The sequence below is a fragment of the Urtica dioica genome, chromosome 7, assembly GCF_054948205.1.
Source record: "Urtica dioica subsp. dioica isolate 48M chromosome 7, U.dioica_male_clone48M_v1_H2, whole genome shotgun sequence".
Classification (NCBI taxonomy): domain Eukaryota; kingdom Viridiplantae; phylum Streptophyta; class Magnoliopsida; order Rosales; family Urticaceae; genus Urtica; species Urtica dioica.
Genome location: NC_142762.1, coordinates 36412055 through 36430104, shown reverse-complemented (window position 1 = coordinate 36430104; position 18050 = coordinate 36412055). Strand labels below are relative to the sequence as shown.

At 33.8% G+C, this 18050-nt stretch overlaps 2 protein-coding genes across 2 annotated transcripts; both read right to left on the bottom strand.

The window, feature by feature from the left end:
• Window positions 1-1581: 1581 nt before the first annotated feature.
• LOC149391181 (putative LRR receptor-like serine/threonine-protein kinase At1g05700) lies at window positions 1582-8603 on the bottom strand. Its single transcript, XM_089619949.1, has 9 exons — window positions 8502-8603; window positions 7875-8409; window positions 3441-3928; window positions 3018-3150; window positions 2864-2935; window positions 2718-2789; window positions 2565-2645; window positions 2297-2460; window positions 1582-1679 (listed from the first exon to the last, which is right to left on the bottom strand). The coding sequence occupies exons 1-9, from the start codon at window positions 8578-8580 to the stop codon at window positions 1582-1584; spliced, it is 1722 nt and encodes a 573-aa protein (XP_089476075.1). The 5' UTR covers window positions 8581-8603.
• A 129-nt stretch (window positions 8604-8732) lies between these two features.
• On the bottom strand, window positions 8733-13686 carry LOC149391180 (LRR receptor-like serine/threonine-protein kinase IOS1). Its single transcript, XM_089619948.1, has 3 exons — window positions 13497-13686; window positions 12870-13404; window positions 8733-9294 (listed from the first exon to the last, which is right to left on the bottom strand). The coding sequence occupies exons 1-3, from the start codon at window positions 13573-13575 to the stop codon at window positions 8733-8735; spliced, it is 1176 nt and encodes a 391-aa protein (XP_089476074.1). The 5' UTR covers window positions 13576-13686.
• Window positions 13687-18050: the final 4364 nt, after the last annotated feature.

Genomic DNA, 18050 nt, shown 5'->3' with positions numbered 1-18050 from the left:
CGAGACAGGAATCCAATAGGCTGCAAGTGGGTTTTCAGGATCAAAGAAAACTCAGATGGATCGTTGAACAGACTCAAAGCACGTCTCATAGCTAAAGGGTTTCACCAAATGGCTGGCTTTGATTTAAGTGAAACCTTCAGTACAGTTATCAAGCCAACCACAGTGCGTGTTGTTCTCACCATTGCCATCTCTCGAGGTTGGAAAGTGTCTCAGTTGGACGTCAACAATGCGTTCCTTAATGGAACAATCACAGATGAGGTGTACATGGTCCAGCCTCAAGGCTTTGTCAGCAAAGGAAATGAACACAAAGTGTGCAGATTACACAAAGCTTTATATGGCCTAAAACAGGCTCCCCGAGCCTGGTTTGATACACTCCACCACACCCTCCTCTCATTTGGATTTAAAAGTGCAAAATCAGACCATTCTCTGTTCATGAAATTTGCTGGAAACACTGTAGTCTTCATTCTGGTATATGTAGACGACATTCTGGTTACTGGAAATGATACTGCTCACATCAAACAGCTCATCAGCTCTCTTAATGCCTCATTTGCCTTAAAAGACCTGGGCGAGATTCACTACTTCTTGGGCATTGAGGCTACTTACACCAAGTCTGGTCTTCATCTCTCACAGACCAAGTACATCAATGACTTGCTACGCAAGTCAAAGATGTCAACAGCCAAGAGTATGCATACACCGATGACTAGTGGACAAAAACTGAGCAAGTATGGAAGCAATGCTATTGATGATCCTCAAGCTTATCGCCAAATAGTTGGAGCACTTCAATATGTCACAATCACGCGGCCTGAAATCTCCTACTCTGTCAATAAGGTGTGTCAGTTCATGCAGTCTCCAACTGATGAACACTGGCGAGTTGTTAAAAGGATATTGAGGTACCTAAAAGGCACAACCACTCATGGTCTTCTTCTACGTCCAACTGAAGATCTCAGTCTTTCAGGATTCTGTGATGCAGACTGGGCATCAGATCCTGATGACAGACGCTCTACCACTGGTTTATGTGTCTATTTTGGTACGAATCTCATAACCTGGCAGTCCAAGAAGCAACAGACGGTGTCACGTTCGAGCACTGAAGCTGAGTACCCCAGTCTCGCAGCCATAGTTGCTGAAATCACCTGGCTGAAGTCACTACTATCTGAACTTCGTGCACCGGTTATGAAACCACCAGTCATATGGTGTGACAACCAAAGCACAGTCTTGCTTGCTGCCAACCCAGTTCAACATCAACGCACGAAACACATTGAACTTGACCTGTACTTTGTACGGGAAAAAGTACAGGCCAAGGAAATCGATGTCAGACATGTCCCTTCGTCAGAGCAGGTTGCAGACGTACTAACCAAGGCAGTTCCGAGTAAACAATTTTTGGAGTGGCGTGACAAGCTTCGTGTTACAGGCTCAAGTGCGCTGGGTTTGAAGGGAAGTGTTAGAGTATAAGCCTGCGTGCTATACACGCAATCTATTTATATTCATCTGATATCAGTTAGCCACGTCAGCCCAGGCAGTTAGAGTTTGTTGTAGCTAACTGATCACCAGTCCTTGTATATACACACAGTTGTAATCATTGATTCAGTAATGAGAAAATATCTTCATTCTCAATCCTTTGTCTACTATCTTTTTCCCTAAATCTAACAATGAGAAGAAGAAAACGCTGAATTTCGGTTGACCTTGTAAAAAACGTCAACGGTGTTTAAGAAAAACCAACATTTTATTGTCACTTTTCACATTCTAAATTTTCCTAGAAAGAGTAGACCTTTTATTTTCGTTTAATTTTTTTTTTTCGAATTGCTGAAATATAAACTTGGTTTGGGTCATGATATTTGGGTTTAGTTATCTCTAGTTTGTAGTATGAGCTTTTAGTATATTGACCTCTTATATAATAGTCATATTGTCTAGAATATTCTTTAATATATCTAGAATAGTGATTATAGAGTAAATAAATTTTAGAATAATCTTGTAATTCTTAGATAATTATGAATTACGAGAATTCTCTAGTAAAAGTTGTATCAAGAGATTTCAGTACTATGGATGTAAACTCTTTAACTTTTTCAATCAAGCTAATCAAAGTTCTCTCTTCCATTAAAAGTTCTACGACTTCTTTAATTTTAATATTTTCAATTTCGAATACTTTTCCTAAACACGAAAACTCTTTTCCAAAGCGGATGTGACCTTAATTTTTTCGGTTAAAATCAACCTAGCTTAAAAAAAGTGAAATTATAAATCAAAATTCTTATTTTCGTTTAAGGGTACATCTAGCGTGCAAATGATATTCGAGAGGACTTACCACGATGTCTGTTTCTTCTAAGAACCCACCAAGCAACTGCAACAAATGATATCAATGCTAAAGATCCGGCAGCGGCGATTGCTATAATTGCCATAACTGAGAGTGATGCAGTTTTTTTCTTTGTGCAAGAAGCTGATGCGCATAGTTTCGTGTTCCCATTTATACTACATAGTTAAAGATAAATTAGATACGTTAATAATAGGAAACATGCAACAGCTTTTAAGCAGGTTCAAACTAGGTTCATGTTTTGAAGTGTAAAAAAATTCACCTTAGAGATAGAAAGCCTTTGTTCTGTTTCTGTATGAGTTCATATGGGATTGACCCGCTGAGCTGGTTGTTTTCCAAGTTTCTGTCATTGTTATTAAAGCATGTCATTTTACATGTATAGCGAGATTTACGACGATGAAGTTGCTCTGCGTACATGATTTTTAGGTTTGGTAATGTTGACAAAAAGTCTGGAACTGATCCCGTAAAGTTGTTGTTCGACAGATCTCTGAGATCAAAGTAAAAATTCAGACGAAATAAATTGTCGTATGAATTAAGATGATAAAAATATTATATACTTACAATACTTCTATCATTGATAGTTTGGCTATTGAAGAAGGTATCTCCCCTGCTAGTTCACTTGCTGACAAGTTCCTGAGAATATCTCAAATGCATTTTAGTTACTTAGCTCAAAGGGCAAATCCAATAATATTGTATAAATACACTTTTCACTTACAAGGATGAAATTCTTGGGGCTCCATCATAAGTACAAGTTAAACCTTCCCATGAGTAGTTTTTCGGAGAGCATGGGTCTCCTTGCCAGTTTCTACTTATTCTAGAACTTAACTTTATCTTCGTAATCGCATCAACTGTACGTTTTCCATATATCAGGACGATCTTATTTTTATTAGGAGAATATTAAAATCATAAACGAACTCTGTACGGTTGGATAATATTTTTCATAGTTTCAAAATGTACTAAAAATAAAAAATTGGAGTCTTTTTTTAAGGATTACTTTTTGCCCATATTTTCACCTTCTTATGTTCTCTTGACATCCAGCCCCCAAAATTTGATTTTTGGCTCCACATATATCCAAGAACAGGATTTAAACAAAATTGACAACAATTGAAGACCAAACATAAAAGAAAGACCCAATTACCATCTTGTTGGCTAGATTCTGACTGTGGGAAATCCATGATGATGTAAATCTCGTAGGCATTGATTATGGGTGGATTAGTTGAATTTGGAGTCTTTACTATCGAGAAATTGTGCAAAGTTCCTGAGAAAGGAGTCGGAGTTGACACCGTAGTGGTTTCCAAATAGGAGGGAGAAATGGGGCCGTGGAAGAAGGCGCCGTTATAGAGGATGTTGAACTCTCTCGACTCGTTTGCTCTGAGCCGTTCGATCTCAGCAAAGTGAATGAATAACATATATTGGCTCAAATTGGCGTTAGAGTAGTCAGACCACCAAATATCTAAAGAAGTGGCACCTGGTGTTGCAGCGGTGCTCATAACTATAGATGGCACATTGAAATGGTTGTTCGGATCTGCTTCAGCGTCTATGGTTTCACTAGTGTTAATACTTGCCCAGTAATTAGCGTACAACGAGCCCGACTCCCAGAATCGATCATGAACATCGGTTCCGTATCTAAATAAAAGATAAAAAAAATTATAAGTGCACCACAAAGAAACAAATTCTTTTAGCCTTAGCCACATCCTGTGACTTGTACCTCAAGGTTCAAATTTGATTATATTGCTTCCTATTCAAATATGAGTACGCGCTTCAAACAAACAATTTATTTATTTATTATTTTTTTTAACGAGTCAAAGAAATGCAATGTAATTGCATTTTAACATCTAAACATGTCTTTTTTTGCACTCAACCCCGAGCTTTTAACATCTAAACACTTTTTTAATACCCTCTCAGCCTCTCTCTCTCTCTCTCTCTCATAATCTCCTTCAAATCCGTTATATTAATAAAGATAACTGAAACCTCCCAACCTATTTATATGCTTATAAAGGTTTATAGTACGGATAATGCGTAGATGTACAATAAAATCATAATGGCTAATTTGTAGCTCATTATAAATAATAATTAATTTGTTTAGGATAATTTCTGTATGATACATATGATATATATTTTCTCCTGTATGTTTCGAATTATCCTAAAGGACCTAAACAAGTTAATTATTATATGTACTCAGAAGACAAATTCCACATAAAATTATATTTTGAATACCAAAATTTAAATAATCAATAACGAAATATAAGAAATAACAACATCCTGAAATTATAGGATATAAAAGTCAAACATTGAAATGTTATTTCTGATCTAAGGTGACATTTTTGTTAAAAAACTATCCAGCGTGGGCTATAGATTATTTTTACACGGACTCATTAATAGGGCGGCGCAAAAAAACCGTAAAAACCGTAAACCGGACCGGACCGGGGATTTTTAAACCGCCGGTCCGGTTTAAAACGGTTTTTTTTTTCCCCGGTCCGGTCCGGTCCGGTTTACTCAATGTAAACGGTCCGGTCCGGTTTTTAAAAAAAAAAAACCGTTAAACCGGACCGGACCGGTTTATTTATAAAAAAAATTTAAAAAAATTAAAAAAAAATTAATTGATGTCCAATTAACCAAATTAGGCATTTGTGCATGTATTTAACTCCCAAATATGATTATATGTTTGTGTTTTGGTAGAAAATTAATGGTTTTTTTTAAAAAAAATTATGTTAAACGGTTCAAAACGGTCCAACGGTCCAAAACGGTCCGGTCCGGTCCGGTCTAAACGGTTCAAAACGGTCTAAACGGTTTAAAACGGTCCGGTCCGGTCTGGATGATTTAAAACGGTCCGGTCCGGTCCGGTTTTTACAGTTTTTTGGTCCGGTCCGGTTTGGGTTTTTTTGAACCGTTTTGAACGGTCCGGTCCGGTTTTTTGGCCGGTTTTGGACCGGACCGGACCGTGCACAGGCCTACTCATTAATAAGGGAGAAAGAAAAGACATTCTCTATTCTAGTTACTATAAAGAAAGAAAATATCAACATATATTATCCCATGCCTTTAATCGAAATTTATCTCTTCAGTTTCCAAAAATATCAAAAATCTTATTTCGGTTTAATATAAATGATTCATTCCTCCACTAATAATTTGTTATATCGCGGATATCACTATTTTCATTTATTTTTTACACAAAAAAATAATAATTAAACTTCCCAAAATTTCTTTAAAAAAAAAATAAATATTTATTTGCTATTTTAATAAAAAAAAATCAAAATCTCTCTTTATAAAAAAAAATCCATACTTTTTTATAATGAAAGATTTTGATTTAAAGAGTTATTTCATTAAGGGCATTTTGGGGAGTTCAACCTTTTTTGGTAAAAAATAATTAAAAATGGTGGTATTAGCAATATACCATATTTTTAGGGTAGGTGATTATCATTTATATTAAACTGAAGAGAAATGTTTGATATTTTTAAAAATTGAGGGATAAATCACGTATTTTGATTGAACACAGGGGATATCGGTGATATATTCCGTACTATAAATGTTTGCTAAATTGTAATCTAAATGTTTTATGTTGCTTACTAAGTGTATTTTTTTTAAATACCATGTATGAGAAGTAACTTTTCAGCTACATACCATGTAATCCCGATTAGAATGGATTTCAAAATTTATGAAAAATAATTTCAAAATTAGGAGTTATATATACAAATCTTTAAATTTAGTAAAAAGAAAAAAATGAATAATTTAATTTATGAAAACTGTGAACTGTGAACATAAACTCTAGATATTGATAACTTGATCTGTATAAAAAAATATTATTTCATTCCAAAACTAAATTGGTTGCACAAAAAGTAATATATTTGACTAATTTATTATTAAAAAATATCATTCATATATGTCGCTTTATTAATCTTATTTGTACAAATGGTACCTCGAACTTGGAACGAGCATGAAGAAATTAACGATACTTCTTTATCTTTTGAGTTGTTCGGCCGGATCGGTCGCTCAAGACCTTTGGTCTCTACCCGAACTCGATGAAAAAAACGGGATCACTTCTTATGGACTCGTTGAGAATGATTCTGATCTAGTTCATGGCCTATTAGAAGTAGAAGGCACTCTGGTGGGATCCTCACGGACAGAAAAAGATTGCAGCCAGTTTGATAATGATCGAGTGACATTGCTTCTTCGGCCCGAAGCAAGGAATCCCTTAGATATTATGCAAAATGGATCTTGGTCTATCGTTGATCAGAGATTTCTCTACGAACAATACAAATCGGAGTTTGAAGAAGGAGTCCTCGACCCGCAACGGATAGAGGAGGATTTATTCAATCACATAGTTTGGGCTCCTAGAATATGGCGCCCTTGGGGCTTTCGATACAATCAAATAGAAAGCCCCAATGAATTGGGATTTCCCTATTGGGCCAGGTCATTTCGGGGCAAGCGGATTATTTATGATGAAGAGGATGGGCTTCAAGAGAATGATTCGGAGTTCTTGCAGGGTGGAACCATGCAGTACCAGACACGAGATAGATCTTCCAAAGAACAAGGTTTTTTTCGAATAAGCCAATTCATTTGGGATCCTGCGGATCCACTCTTTTTCCTATTCAAAGATCAGCCCTTTGTCTCTGTGTTTTCACATCGAGAATTCTTTGCAGATGAAGAGATGTCAAAGGGGCTTCTTACTTCCCAAACAGATCTTCCTACATCTCGCTGGTTTATCAAGAATACGCAAGAAAAGTACTTCGAATTGTTGATTTATCGCCAGAGATGGCTTAGAACCAATAGTTCATTATCTAATGGATTTTTCCGTTCTAATACTCCATCTGAGAGTTATCAGTATTTATCAAAGCTGTTCCTATCTAACGGAACGCTATTCGATCAAATAACAAAGACATTGTTGAGAAAAAGATGGCTTTTCCCGGATGAAATGGTTGTTGCTATCTGCTACAATAACGAATCATTGGTTTAACTAAAGAAAAGAGATAGCCATTTCTCTTCGTCTCAGGTCAACGGATCTTCTCAATTGAAGGATCCCCTATATGTATAATACACATTCCAGTTGACCGACTAATTCTAATTGTTTTGTTCCGAAGCAAAGATCTCCACGGAGCGGTTCGTCTTATTCACGACCAAGAAGTACTAGATTCTCTTTCGGATAGGCTCTGAAAGGGGGGGGGGGGGGGGGGGGGGGGTTGAGTTAGTTAACTATAATGAATTAAATATTGACTATTTAGCAAATAATAAATTTGTAAATGCTCAAAACATTTTAAAGTCAATCATCTTTTCACATTTTCGTTTATAATCATATTAACATTATGTTTTTTTAATTGTTGAAATTTATTCATGTCTATGGACATTTGACTTTACTTTTGTATGTTAATTAATATTACCAATGACCGAGACGTGTCATTTGTGTAAATTAATAGCCAAAGGTTAACCAACATGAAAATTAAGAGATAAATTCTAACAATAAGTAATAGTTTAAAATTTAAGGGAGGATTACGATCGACTTTAAAATCCAGGGTACACAAGTAACTTATATAAATGATAAAAAAAATTGGAAGTGTAAAGAGGAGAGCAGACACGTTACCTATATGCTTCAGTAGAACCGACGTCGAGACGAGTACGCAGTTTCAAGGATCCGAACCGGGTTTGGTAACCCGATCCATCCAAAGGCCGGAGATCGATGGTCGAGACAAACGGAACTCCTTGTTTGGTATTGACGAGGCAAACGTGGACATAGTTTTGGGTCATAACGTGTATGATCTCCCTATTCACACTGCTTGAGGAGTCCTTCATCTGGATCGTGTCCCAGAGGTGTGGGCCCAGATAGAGGTCGAACATGGGAGGCATTCCTTGGCCATCGTGGTCCCCATAGAAGAACCCGGCTCTCACCAAGTACTTGGAACCTTGAACCACCTCTATTCTGTAGCAGTTTCTGTCTCCCTCTGGGAAGCTCCGTAGAGACCAGTATTGCTGTTGGATTTTATCTCTGTACCTCTCGCCTATACTTCGACTCTCGCCCGTCTCCACGAATCCCTCGTCTGGAACGTAGGTCAACCCCGTCGTTTTCTCGTTATACCTAGAAGCGTTGCTTTGTAGACCACAATCTATGCTGATAAACCCTGAGTATAATTATTAACTATTAGTGATAATTAAGATCGTAATTAATGAATTCCTGTCATGAATATTTATGTAGTTGGTGCTATTTACTTACCAGTTTGATCTTGGGCACTTGCAGTGAAGGCATATGTAGATAGCAGTATTATTGACGCTAAAAGAAGTTTATGTTTCATGTTTCAATTGCTAAAATGCAAAGTCGTACATAGTTCCAAAATGTACTAAAATATAAATTGGAGTATTTTTTTTAAGGATTAATTTTTTGCCCATATTTTCCTCCTCTTATGTTCTTTTTGACATCCAGCCCCCCAAAATTTGATTTTTGGAATTAAAGAACAGGTTTTAAGCAAAATTGACAGCAATTAAAGACCAAATATAAAAGAAAGACCCAATTACCATCTTGTTGGCTAAATTCTGACTGTGGGAAATCCATGATGATGTAAATCTCGTAGGCATTGATTATGGGCGGATGAGTCGAATTTGGAGTCTTGACTATCGAGAAATTGTGCAAAGATCCTGAGAGAGGAGTCGGAGTTGACACCGTAGTGGTTTCCAAATAGGAGGGAGAAATGGGGCCGTGGAAGAAGGCGCCGTTATAGAGGATGTTGAACTCTCTCGACTCGTTTGCTCTGAGCCGTTCGATCTCAGCAAAGTGAATGAATAACATATATTGGCTCAAATTGGCGTTAGAGTAGTCAGACCACCAAATATCTAAAGAAGTGGCACCGGGTGTTGCAGCGGTGCTCATAACTATAGATGGCACATTGAAATGGTTGTTCGGATCTGCTTCAGCGTCTATGGTTTCACTAGTGTTAATACTTGCCCAGTAATTAGCGTACAACGAGCCCGACTCCCAGAATCGATCATGAACATCCTTCCCGGTTCCGTATCTAAATAAAAGATAAAAAAAAAAATTAGTACACCACAAAGAAACAACTTCTTTTAGCCTTAGCCACATCCCGTGCCTTGTGCCTCAAGGTTCAAATTTGATTATATTGCTTCCTATTCAAATATGAGTATGTGCTTCAAAGAAACAATTTTTTATTTTTTATTTTTTATTTTTGCTTTTTAACGAGTCAAAGAAATGCAATGTAATTGCATTTTAACATCTAAACATGTTTTCTTTAACTCAACCCCGAGCTTTTAACATCTAAACATTTTTTTAATACCCTCCCTCTCTCTCTCTCTCTCTCTCTCTCTCTCTCTCTCTCTCTCTCATAATCTTAAATCCGTTATATTAATAAAGATAACTGAAACCTTGCAACCTATTTATATGTTTATAAAGGTTTATAGTACGGATAATGTGTAGATGTACAATAAAATCATAAAGGTTAATTTGTAGCTCATTATAAATAATAATTAATTTGTTAATTAGGATAATTTCTGTATGATACATATGATATTTTCTCCTGTATGTTTCGAATTATCCTAAACAAGTTAATTATTATTTAGACAGGCAAATTCCACATAACTTATATTTTGAATACCAAAATTTAAATAATCAATAACGAGATATAAGAAATAACCGCATCCTGAAATTATAGGATATAAAAGTCAAATATTGAAGGGAAAATAACATATTTATACCATGTGTTTTAGTGAAATTTCGAATTTAACCTTTTGTTTTAAAAAATGTCAAGTTCATACCTTATGTTTAACTAAAATGATGAAATTATACATTGAAATGAATAGCAGTGTCACACATCTAAATTCATTGATATTAACTCTTATATAAGAAAAACCGAATCAAAGTCAAACTAGTACCAAAATTACAAATTTTGAAATAAAAATAGTCTTAAATTGAAATTAAATAATAAAATCCATATCTTCTAAGAGATGATTTCATTCTATGTTCGAATTGCAATTCTAAATCCTGGATTCACGGTTCGAATATGTGATTTTGATGACTATCAATTGTTGATTTTTACCCATTTGTCTATTTCTGTGTTCTTTATGATTTCCCTGTTTGTTTCTTCATTTGAAAACTGTTTTTGACTTTTCTAACTTGAACAGTTTTATGAAAAACTGAATTGACTGTTTGTTTGATGATTCTCATAATACAACTCAAAAAGTTTTCAAACTGTTTTTGTTTTAATGAAAAAAAATCAGAAAACAGTTTTTAGGTGTTTTCTAATTTTTTCACTCAACTTTTTTAACTTTTTTTTTTAATATATCATATTGACATTTCATTTTCTCCTATCAACATCATTTCATTTTTCTCACTTTTAATTATCGAATTTGTTTTCGTTCCCTGGAAAACTTAAGTTTTACAATTATGGCAAACTTTAAACAATCGGAACTCCATTTTACAAACTATTAATTGGTCGTGATCCTCTCGTCGAGCACATGAGTTTTCTCTATTTTAGTCAACATTAGGTATCAAAATTTGATATTTCTTGTATCGACTACAAAGACAAACGGTGTTTTCCGATGAACTTGTGAACAATCATTATTACTAAAGGTACGACAATTATATTCGCAGCAAAGACTTTCAATTAGTATATATCTCAACGCCTAATTCTTATGTGAATTATTACACTACAATTACAAAAAACTGAATAAAAAAACTGAAATCCTTACCAAACAGTTATTTGAAAACAACTGCAAAAAAATTTTAGACTACAACTATATGAAAACAAAAACAGAAAACAAAAACAGTTTGAGTTAACTAATAAGAGACTGTTGTATTTTTTTTGTTTTTAAATAATTACATATATGGCGTGAATGAATAATGATAGTTGGTGTTTACATATGAATATTATAGTCAACGTCAACGAAAAGTCAATAAAAATTCAATAAAAAGAAGATTTGTGGCATTGTTATCTATTTCATAGTATAATTTCATCATTTTATCAAAACATAGGGTATGAACTCGACATTTTTAAAAACTAAAGATTAACCTCGACATTTCATTAAAACACAAGGTATATATGTGTCATTTTTCCAATATTGGAATGTTATATTTGATCTAAGGTGACATTTTTGTTAAAAACCTATCAAGCGTGGGCTATAGATTATCTTTACACGGACTATTAATAAGGAAGAAAGGAAAGACATTCTCTATTCTAGTTACTATAAAGGAAAAATATCAACATTATCTCATCTGTTTAATCGAAATGTATCTTTTTAGTTTCCAAAAATATCAGACATCTATTTTCAATTTAATATAAATGATGCATACCTCCCCTAATAATATGTTATATAGCAAATACCACCGTTTTAATTTATTTTTACAAAAAAAAAAATAAACTTCCCAAAAATGTCTTTAAAAAATAAATATTTATTTACTATTTTATTAAAAAAAATCAAAATCTATCTTTATAAAAAAATCCTTAACTTTTTATAAGGAAAGATTTTGATTTTATTTTTTATATATAAAATTGAAAATAAAGAGTTATTTCATTAAGAGAATTTTGGGGAGTTCAACCGTTTTTTTTTGTAAAAAAATAATTGAAAATGGTATGTGTCATTTATATTAAACTCAAGGGAGATGTTTGATATTTTTAAAAACTGAGGGGATAAATAGCATATTTTGATTGAACCCAGAAGATACCGGGTTATATTTTTCCTACTATAAATGTTAGCTAAATTGTAATCTAAATGTTTTCTGTTGCTTACTTAGTGTAACTTTTTTTAAAATACCATGTATGAGAAGAAAATTTTCGGCTAAATACCATGTAATCCCGATTAGAATGGATATCAAAATTTATGAAAAATAATTTCAAAATTAGGAGTTATATATACAAATCTAAAAATTTAGTAAAAAGAAAAAAAATGAATAATTTAATTTATGAAAACTGTGAACATAAACTAGATATTGATAACTTGATCTGTATAAAAAAAAATTTATTTCATTCCAAAACTAAATTGTTGGTTGCACAAGAAGTAATATATATTTGACTAATTTATTATTAAAAAAATATCATTCATATATGTCGCTTTATTAATAGAATTAGCGGTTAGTACTTAACTCTAATGAATTAAATATTGACTATTTAGCAAATAATAAATTTGTAAATGCTCAAACATTTCAAAGTCAATCATCTTTTCACATTTTCGTTTATAATCAAATTAACATTATGTTTTTTTTTTTTTTTTTTTTTTTTTTGAGGACAAACATTGTGTTTTTTTTAATTGTCGAAATTTATTCATGTCTATGGACGTTTGACTTTACTTTTGTATGTTAATTAACATATATATATATATATATATATATATATATATATTTGACATATATTACATTTTTTTTTTCTTCAGAAGTTTACGAATGTCAGAGACGTGCCATTTGTGTAAATTAATAGCCAAAGGTTAACCAACATGAAAATTAAGAGATAAATTTCTAACAATAAGTAATAGTTTAAAATTTAAGGGAGGATTACGATCGACTTTAAAATCCAGGGTACACAAGTAACTAATATAAATGATATAAAAATTGGAAGTGTAAAGAGGAGAGCAGACACGTTACCTATATCCTTTACTAGAACCGACGTCGAGACGATTACGCAGTTTCAAGGACCCGAACCGGGTTTGGTAACCCGATCCATCCAAAGGCCGGAGTTCGATGGTCGAGACAAACGGAACTCCTTGTTTGGTATTGACGAGGCAAACGTGGACATAGTTTCGGGTCATAACGTGTATGATCTCAGTATCCACGCTGCTTGAGGAGTCCTTCATCTGGATCGTGTCCCAGAGGTGTGGGCCCAGATAGAGGTCGAACATGGGAGGCATTCCTTGGCCATCGTGGTCCCCATAGAAGAACCCGGCTCTCACCAAGTACTTGGAACCTTGAACCACCTCTATTCTGTAGCAGTTTCTGTCTCCCTCTGGGAAGCTCCGTAGAGACCAGTATTGCTGTTGGATTTTATCTCTGTACTTCTCGCCTATATTCCGACTCTCGCCCGTCTCCACGAATCCCTCGTCTGGAATGTAGGTCAACCCCGTCGTTGACTCGTTATACCTAGAAGCGTTGCTTTGTAGACCACAATCTATGCTGATAAACCCTGAGTATAATTATTAACTATTAGTGATAATTAAGATCGTAATTAATGAATTCCTGTTATGAATATTTATGTAGTTGGTGCTATTCACTTACCAGTTTGATCTTGGGCATTTGCAGTGAAGGCATATGTAGATAGCAGTATTATTGACGCTAAAAGAAGTTTATGTTTCATGTTTCAATTGCTAAAATGCAAAGCTGTGGATAAAGAGAGCTGATGAAGAAGTAGCAATATATAGCTGCTTATATACAAGTGAGGTCTTAAGAGGTCAATGTGACTCAGTCGTATGCGCCTCGAAATTCTATGCACGTACTGGTTTATCTCACACGCACAATTTAGAAGACTGATTCTAATTAATCACGACATTAATACCTCGGGCGACGACCACATATTATTTTATCTCACGCAAAACTTTTAATAAATTATTACGTGATGGAGGAGATAAAACACAAAGGTTGGAATTTGATTTGGCAGTCACCAATTGGACACAAGACAACTTGGTTGTGATTGCATGGAATAAGCGATCATCAGTCAATCAATGCAGTAATGGTGGTGAATGTGATTGGACCTGCAGATCAGTGGGGACATTTAGTCAAAGTCTTCATATATATACGAAATGACGACCGAGTCTACTCACCCAATTTAAGTCAAGACCTTTAACTTGATTAATTAGATGCTCGTGATTATTGGTCTTATTAATCATATTAGTATATATTTTTCTATGAAAAAATGACACATATACACCTCCTTGTGTTTTAGTGAAATGTTGAGTTTAATCTTTGATTTTAAAAAATGTCGAGTTCATACCTTCAGTTTAACTAAAATGATAAAATTATACTCTGAAATAGATAACAGTGCCACGAATTTTCTTCTTATTGAATTTTTATTCACTTTTTATTGATGTTTGACTATAATATTTGTATGTAAGTACCAATTATCTTTATTCATTCGGTCCATATATGTAATTAATCTAAAAGCTAAAGATAAACTACAGTCTTTTAATCGCGAAGAACACAGAAAGAGACAAAGAGGTAAAAATCGATAATTGATAGTCATCAAAATCACAAATTTGAGCAGAAAATTCAGGATTCAGAGTTGCAATTCGAACACAGAATGAAATCATCTTTTGAGAGATATCCATTGTGAAATCCCAAATTTATGTTAAGCTTAAAGGCTAAAATATTTGTGTTCGAGTGACGTTTCTTTTTTTTAGTAAAATAGTAGTGAATGATTTTTTTTACGTGGTAGTTTTTGAAGTTTTAGTTTTTATGTGTGTTTTGGTATTTTTAATATACGCTTTAGATTACAAAATATGGATATTATATATATAAGTTATATATATTATAAATAAATCATGTGTGTATAAATATACATAATTTTCATATATTGTTATATATATATTATAGTTATAAATTAAATATACATACATACTATAATACATAATATATACAATATATATATATATATATTATAATAATATCTATATATTATAATAAGTAATATATATATATATATATATGGCTATTCAATCATGATGATGTGTATGCTTTATTATTATAATAATAATAATTATTAATATATTAAGAATATAAGTAGGATTGGAGTTTGGGCTTTTAGGGTTTGGACTTTTACGTTTTTTTAAATCATATATAAACATCTCATCATTTTCTTTTTCACGCTTCTTTTTTTCTCTCCCTCCCACGTTCATCTCTTAAGTTGGAAATTCGTAGCTCTAAATTATGTATGCTTTCTTTTCTATCGGATTCGGATTCCTTGAAAACGGTTTCTTAAAACGCTTGTCATGGTTTCAAAATGTATGTTTTTGCGTTGATTCTTTTTTAAAACGTTAGTTTAAGTGTCTTCTATCTAAATCTTTAATCGAAAAATATGTTTATAAAATACAGAATATTTTTCGATTATTTTTAAATCAGTGCGCAGACCTCAGACCTATTTCCGATTTTCAGACTTTAAACGCTTACTGTGGATTCAAAAAATTTGGTTTTGCGTAGATTCTTTTTAAAATTTAAAAATGTCTTCTATCTAAAGCTTTAATCTAAAATATTTTTAAGAAATACATAATATTTTCTGATTATTTTAAAAACGGTGCGCAGACAGTTTTTGACAAAAAATTTAAAGTTGGATTTTAGCACTTCTTTTATTTTTAATAAATGGTATTATTTATTTTGGCCATGGTGCCTTTACAAAAAGTGATCCAAATTATGTTTTATACGTACTGGAATTTTTACAGAAGTTTTCTCAGAGTTTTAGTTTTTCACCGAAACCCTAATAGCCAAGGGTATTTTGGTAATTTCACTTTGAAAGTCGTTTCTGAAAATTTTCAGAACCAAAAGTTTGTCTTGGATCTTTTTCTAAGCTTATCCCGGTAGTATTTTATCCCGATTAAGTTTCAAGTCGTTTTGAGCATCCTTTTTCCTTCGACGATCTACGATCGTAACCTTCGATATCCAGGTGAGAATAATCTCACTACAACATAGATTACTTCAAAATTAAATATTATGATTTGTAATTCATGTTATAGTTTGTTTAAAGCTTTATATGTTGGAGTAGGTTTTGCTTTATTTGATTGTGTGGTTGATTGTAGTAGTTGGATTTATATTTGGTCAACTATGCAGTGTTAAGTTAAAGTAGATTTGAGAATGTACATGTTTTATTTTTTTAGTCATGTATTGTGTGAGCATATGTTTAAAGTTTTTATGTACATGTCATATCAGTATGTAATATTATTTTTCAAAAGTGAAAAGATAAAGATAAGCAAGGGAATCGTATCGCCTCGAGAGGTATTAAGGCGAAGTTTCCCTGGCCGAGGCTCCAATGGGAAATTTCTCGGGCCGAAGCCCTAATAAGTTTAAAAGATAGAGCGAAGTGTGAGACTTTATAACCCCCACGTCTTCATATCAAAAGTGTACTTTGAAATTGGTACGACTACCCTCGGGACACCCCGAACTAAAAGTTGATAGAGAATCAAGAAAAGAAAGATCAAGTCATCAATTAGTTTTAAAATACTAATAATCGGTTCATGCATTGCATTATTCTTTTTATTTTGTGAGCTTTATATTATTCTCTCTGAGTGTAAGCTCATCTCTTCGAAAAAATATACGTCTGTGTTGTAGGTAAACATCTTATAAAGAACTGAGTAGGGCGGACTAGCGGCGTCGATAGCGAGATGGTGTTGGAATCGATCTAGGGTTTAAGAAAATAATTAACGCTTCGGTAAGCGGCGGAATTTTAAAAATTTTCTTTTACAAGTAAAAACAGTTTTTACTAACCTAGACAAAGAGCAAGTACACGTAATTAAAAACTATTATGAGCTAAGAAGATTACTAACCTTTCTTGAAGCTTGATCTTTGAGAAGCTCTTAGAAAGTTGCAACGCTCGTCTCCCCTAGCAGCACGTCCCTCTTTCTTTCCTCGGCACCTCGAGCAACCACGAAAGTTTATATCACTAAATCACTCGAGAGAAAAGGAATCAGTGGGTGGGCACTTTTAAACACTATACGACTTAAGAACGAGTCTTGAAGTCGCAGAGCTAAACTCTAGGTCAAATGAGGACCTAGGTGCCAAAACAAAATCAAAAATAAACTAGAGAGAGAGAGAGAGGAGTTCGGCCAAAGTTCTAGAGAGAGAGTCTCTCAAATCTCTTAAACTTGGATGAATGAAATGTGTGGAATGAGGCTCATATTTATAGGAGAGGTCTCACCTTCAATAAGGTAGTTTCCTCTTCTATAGAATATCACATATTCATGAGAAAATATTGCTCATTACCTCTTTATTCCACACGGCCAAGGAGGCTTCATGAAGCCCTTGGATTTCTTTCCTATTTTGTTCTCTCCCTCTTTGGCCGATTACCCTAATGCATGCATATGCAAATTTGTTTCCTCTTTTTTCTTTTGGCAAGTATCTTGATACATTTATGCACAAAATATTCTCTCTATCTCATGGGTAGTAGGCGCCCAACATGTCCTCTAGAAGGAGCTTCTAGAAGCTTCTTTATTTGTTCATGAGAACATGAAAAAGCCCATTAAGAATTTTCAATAAAATTCTTATGAAATGAAATTAATCCACAAGGCCCAATAAGACTAGTATTGGCCGAGTGATGCATGTCATCGAATGACCTTGTCAAAAAAATTTATTGACATTCATTTCATCATATGTCTCAAAAGACAAAAATACCCTTTTGATAATTTTCGTTCTTGTTTTGACTTAGCTTCCAGTTTAACTATTCCTACTCGATGTGATTCGTGACAGTGACCTCATGGACCCAAATGAACAAAGCTTGAGCTAAACACTTGGACTCAAAAGTTCACAAACCTTTTCCAAGTTTAGCTTAATGCCAACTAACTCCACTAAAGAGTTGACACTGAAAATCTCTCGGTTCAAATGAATTTATTTTCTACTAAAGAATTCAACCTAATTATGATGAGCGGATCCACTGAATATTATCTATGTTTACCCTTCATGAATGTCATCAGCTAGTCGGGATTTACTAAATTACCATTTTACCCTTCTAACTGTTATTTCCTCAACTCCTTTGTCGCTTGTGAATAAGTTAGAAACAATGTATTGGCGAGGAGCTAACAAGTCACATTGTTTCATCCAAAAGAGTCAGGACTCAATTTGGACACTGGCCAG

Bases quoted from the DNA above. Each gene is read 5' to 3' on its own strand.
- LOC149391181 (XM_089619949.1), bottom strand. From the start codon at position 8,580: ATGAAACATAAACTTCTTTTAGCGTCAATAATACTGCTATCTACATAT. The intron at 3,151-3,440 runs GTAATTGGGTCT...GAAAACGTACAG, and splicing joins AGAATCTAGCCAACAAGATG to TTGATGCGATTACGAAGATA. The intron at 2,936-3,017 runs GTAAGTGAAAAG...AGATATTCTCAG, and splicing joins GCCCCAAGAATTTCATCCTT to GAACTTGTCAGCAAGTGAAC.
- LOC149391180 (XM_089619948.1), bottom strand. From the start codon at position 13,575: ATGAAACATAAACTTCTTTTAGCGTCAATAATACTGCTATCTACATAT. The intron at 13,405-13,496 runs GTAAGTGAATAG...AATTATACTCAG, and splicing joins AAATGCCCAAGATCAAACTG to GGTTTATCAGCATAGATTGT. The intron at 9,295-12,869 runs GTAACGTGTCTG...TCTTTTATTTAG, and splicing joins GGTTCTAGTAAAGGATATAG to ATACGGAACCGGGAAGGATG.